At 59.5% G+C, this 3,550-nt stretch overlaps 1 protein-coding gene across 1 annotated transcript in view; it reads right to left on the bottom strand.

Moving 5' to 3' along the window:
* The window catches only part of LOC113201750 (uncharacterized), a 9,624-nt gene extending 8,606 nt beyond the window's left edge, over window positions 1-1,018 (bottom strand). The window contains exon 1 of the mRNA XM_052270798.1: window positions 588-1,018. Within this exon, the coding sequence (XP_052126758.1) occupies window positions 588-686 (99 nt within the window). The 5' untranslated portion in view covers window positions 687-1,018. The remainder of the gene's footprint in view (window positions 1-587) is intronic.
* Window positions 1,019-3,550: the final 2,532 nt, after the last annotated feature.

Here is a 3,550-nt window from a genome sequence, read left to right as displayed (position 1 = left end):
CCCCCCCCCTGCGTCCCCAGTCCCCGCTGCGGACGACTGGAGAGTGCATTGTCGGGTAGTGCTGGTCCTGGAGGAGGAAGGCCGTGCTCGGAGGACGACGAATGTCAGCGGCACTAGATCCGTTCGTTCTCCAAATGGAGATAGGAATGCACGCCTGCAATGTGTGTATTAGCAGCTTGGCAGTGTCGGCAAAAAAAGTACAAACCCATTTGGTGTTGGGGGAGAAAAAAAAAATACCAGCCCAGCTTAAAAGCATTCCATCCAAGCGTGTTCCACATTTGATTCATTTCCCCACGAGCTTTGTCGGCCGTGTTGGGGCCGTTGGGGCGAAGCGGGCGCGCGGCCGTCACGGCCGTGGTGGCCGCCCACTCCGCTCTCGTCACATTTTTTTAATTTCCCGCAATGACAGCAGCGCGGCTGTGGGCTGCCTTTGAGGGCCCCGGCCCGCCCCGGCCCGCCCATGCCCACTCATCACGCCGCCCAACCAGCACCCCGCTGGCCGCCGGCAGGACCGTCATGATTTCGTCGCGTCGGCCAAATCGAATCAACGGGGACGTGGGGGGGGGGGGGTTGTTTTCTGCGCTAACCTGCTTGGAGAGGATGACGACCACGATGATGTAGAGGTTGAGCAGCAGGCCGAGCAGCGTGACGGCCGTCAGGGGTATGCCCAGGGCCAGGGCACTCATCCCTCGAGAGGGTGCCCGCCGCCGGTCCCGAGGGGCGGGGACCTAGTCGGCCTCGCAAACCATGGGCCGCCGCGCCTGGGCGGGGGCGTGGCGGAGCGTGGCGGGGCGGGGCGTGGCGGTGGTGGTGGGCCGCGATGATCCTGTCCCCGACGGCGCCCCGCTATCGCCTCGGGCCAGGCGGGCCGCCTAGGTCAGGGCACGCGGGCGGAGCTGGCGGCGCTCCGGCCCGGGGCTGAAGTTGTTGAGGTCGAAGGGCCTCACGGTCGGCATCGTGGGGCCTCCCCCTCACGCAGCACCTGCAACAGCGACACGGCCATGAATACGTCGAATGATAATCGGTGTAAATGTGTGTAAGTGATACGCCATTAGAAAGTGCGCAGATTCTATAGATTTTGGTAATGTGTAGGTCGCTATCCATGAAAAAATGAGAAAGTACTCTTAAAAAAGACACGCAAACATAAAGCACACTACATAGTGTGCAAATAAGTTTAAACGCTTGGAAAGTCTGCACACTTCGTTTACTCACAGGCCACTGGCCTTAGTAATGGTACGCAGGGAAAGTAATACTGAGTTGTCAGAAGTCGCAAAAGGTGTTTTGCATTTTCCTAGAGGTTTGCGAACTATATGTAAAGTTCGCACACTTCGTTATGTTTATTTCGACACCAGAAAGAAAGCAAATTTGTGTGCGACTTATACGTTTCTACTACATTTGTTCTACCAGTGATCGCGCCGTTTGCCGGCCTGGTTCGAGCGCAAATCTGGAGACAAAAACGGGTCACGTGTCGGGACAGGGTGTGGGGTGGGGGCTAGGAGGGAAACCACCAACCCTGGGCAGGCGAGAGGTTCACCGCCAGGGCAGAGCCTCGACTGGAGCCCCTGCGGTCCAGCGGGGCGGCAGCGCCGCCCTGCTCGGCGGGCGCGCCGGTGGCCTACCCCGCGACCCGCAGGGGCTCCAGAGGAGCGGTGCGCCACGCGCCACGCGCTGAGCTGCGGCGGTGCACCTGGAAAGCGCCGCTGAAATCGGATCCCGCTTCTGCCAAACTAGACGGCCTAATTAACTCCCGCCCTAATGGGGGCCCGGGCCTCGGCCTTGGGCTGCGTGCAGTAAGGCGACACCGCCGGGCTCCGCCGGGCCCCGCTGCAGCGAGGTCGTGGACGAGGTCCTGGGGGTGGTGGAGTAGGCCGGGCGGGCCGCCGTGGCGGAGGTCGGGGGAGGCCGGACGAGGAGGTGCGGTGGGCGACGCAAGTTTGATACGGCCGTGCTGACGCGTCCGGTCAGCTCGTGCGGCCGTGCGTCCCCTGTGACACTCGCTCTCTAATGAGACCCGAGGGTGGGTGGGAGGCGGCGGGGATCGGCTGACGGGCGCCCGTCGGTGGGCGGCGCGGAATAGTGGTGGAGGTCATTATTTCCCGATTTCTACCCCCTCGCTATTCTCGTGCAACCCCATCTTCCGCATCGCCCCCTCTCTCTACAGGCCACGCGCTCCCGCCTCTTCAAGCTCCCCTCCCCCTCCCCCTCCAGTCCGCCCGTGGCCGGCTGGCCCCATTAGAGCGTGTGGGGAGCAAACGTCACCTTGGCGCCGCTCCCCCGGCTTCCTCCAGAGTCAGTTCCTCCCCCCCCTTTCCTCCTGCGTGTATCTGCCCACCCATCTCGACCCCATGTCTGAGCGTCCTCCCTCGAACACGGCGGCGCTCAATGACGCCCACAACATGTCGCGGCCCCCGGGGCCTTGTTCAGTCACACTGACATGACCTCCGCTGGCGGTACTGCCCCACCCCGCCCCGCCCCTCCCCTCCCCTGGGGGGGGCGGTATGTAGCCGAGGAGAGCCGGGGAGGGAAAACGTGCAGAATGTTTAATTTCCTGTGTTCACCCCGGTGGAAACTTTCTTTGTAATCCGCTCCGTCCACATCTTGCGAGGGAGGAAAGGTAAATGAAAAAAAGAGGTAAATGTGGGGAGTTTGAGTAGCTGGCCGTATCATGTTTCTCTCCCGGGAATAACAAAAAATGAAGTGGGGAAAAAACGCTCCGGAAGGTGTTTTGTAAATCCTTTCACTTATTCGATCAATTTCCTCATTCCGCCTTTTCTTTCACCGCAACCATTTTGGACATTGTCACGCATTCCCTTCGAATGATTTGCTGATGATTTCAAAGAAATAAGGAATTAAATTAAAATAAAACTCCCGGTTCCCCGACTTTCGCACTGAACTTTGGGAAAACAGAAAGAAAATGCTGACGGCATTTGGCGTAAACCATGATGCGGGCACCAGGGGCCCAGTTGTCGAAGCCGACTTATATGATAAAAGTTGCGGGACCAACTCTTAGTTTGCGTCGTTGGCGGCGGGAAAAAGGAATGTAATTTTAAGGGAATGCGAAACTTTTGCTCTTTGTGAGCACGGTCGTGGCGGGGCTCTGCTCTGACGGGGATTGTCAATACTCCCCCACGCCCGAGCGTTCACGCGTTCATTTGTTTCTCCGTGAAAAGGCCTGTGTGAGCTTGCCTCTGCGACATTGAGTGGCGTTTTATTCTTTTCTCTCATTCTTCCCCGGTCTGTAATTTCCTCTGCTCTTCCTCCCACATTGTCATTCTCTCGCACCCCCTGTCCTTATCCGCTCATCTTCCCGTTTACTACAAATCTGCCCACTTTTACCCCCTGCTATCGTTCCTGTTCCTCTCACCCACTCAAACCCCTTGCCTACCTCACATTTCTTCGACCCCCCCCCCTCTCTGTCTCTCTCTCTCTCTCCGTCATGCATGGGGACACTGTGCGAGCGTGGCGTGGCGTGGCCGGGCCACAGAGGGCTCCCCTAATTGTATTTACGCCCCTGTGCGCCAGTGCGGGCTGCCCGGCCGTGCCCCCCCCC

This window comes from Frankliniella occidentalis, unplaced genomic scaffold, assembly GCF_000697945.3.
Source record: "Frankliniella occidentalis isolate FOCC.00 unplaced genomic scaffold, Focc_3.1 Scaffold6, whole genome shotgun sequence".
Classification (NCBI taxonomy): domain Eukaryota; kingdom Metazoa; phylum Arthropoda; class Insecta; order Thysanoptera; family Thripidae; genus Frankliniella; species Frankliniella occidentalis.
The sequence above is the reverse complement of the archived record's forward strand: the minus strand, read 5'-3'. Positions and strand labels throughout refer to the sequence as shown.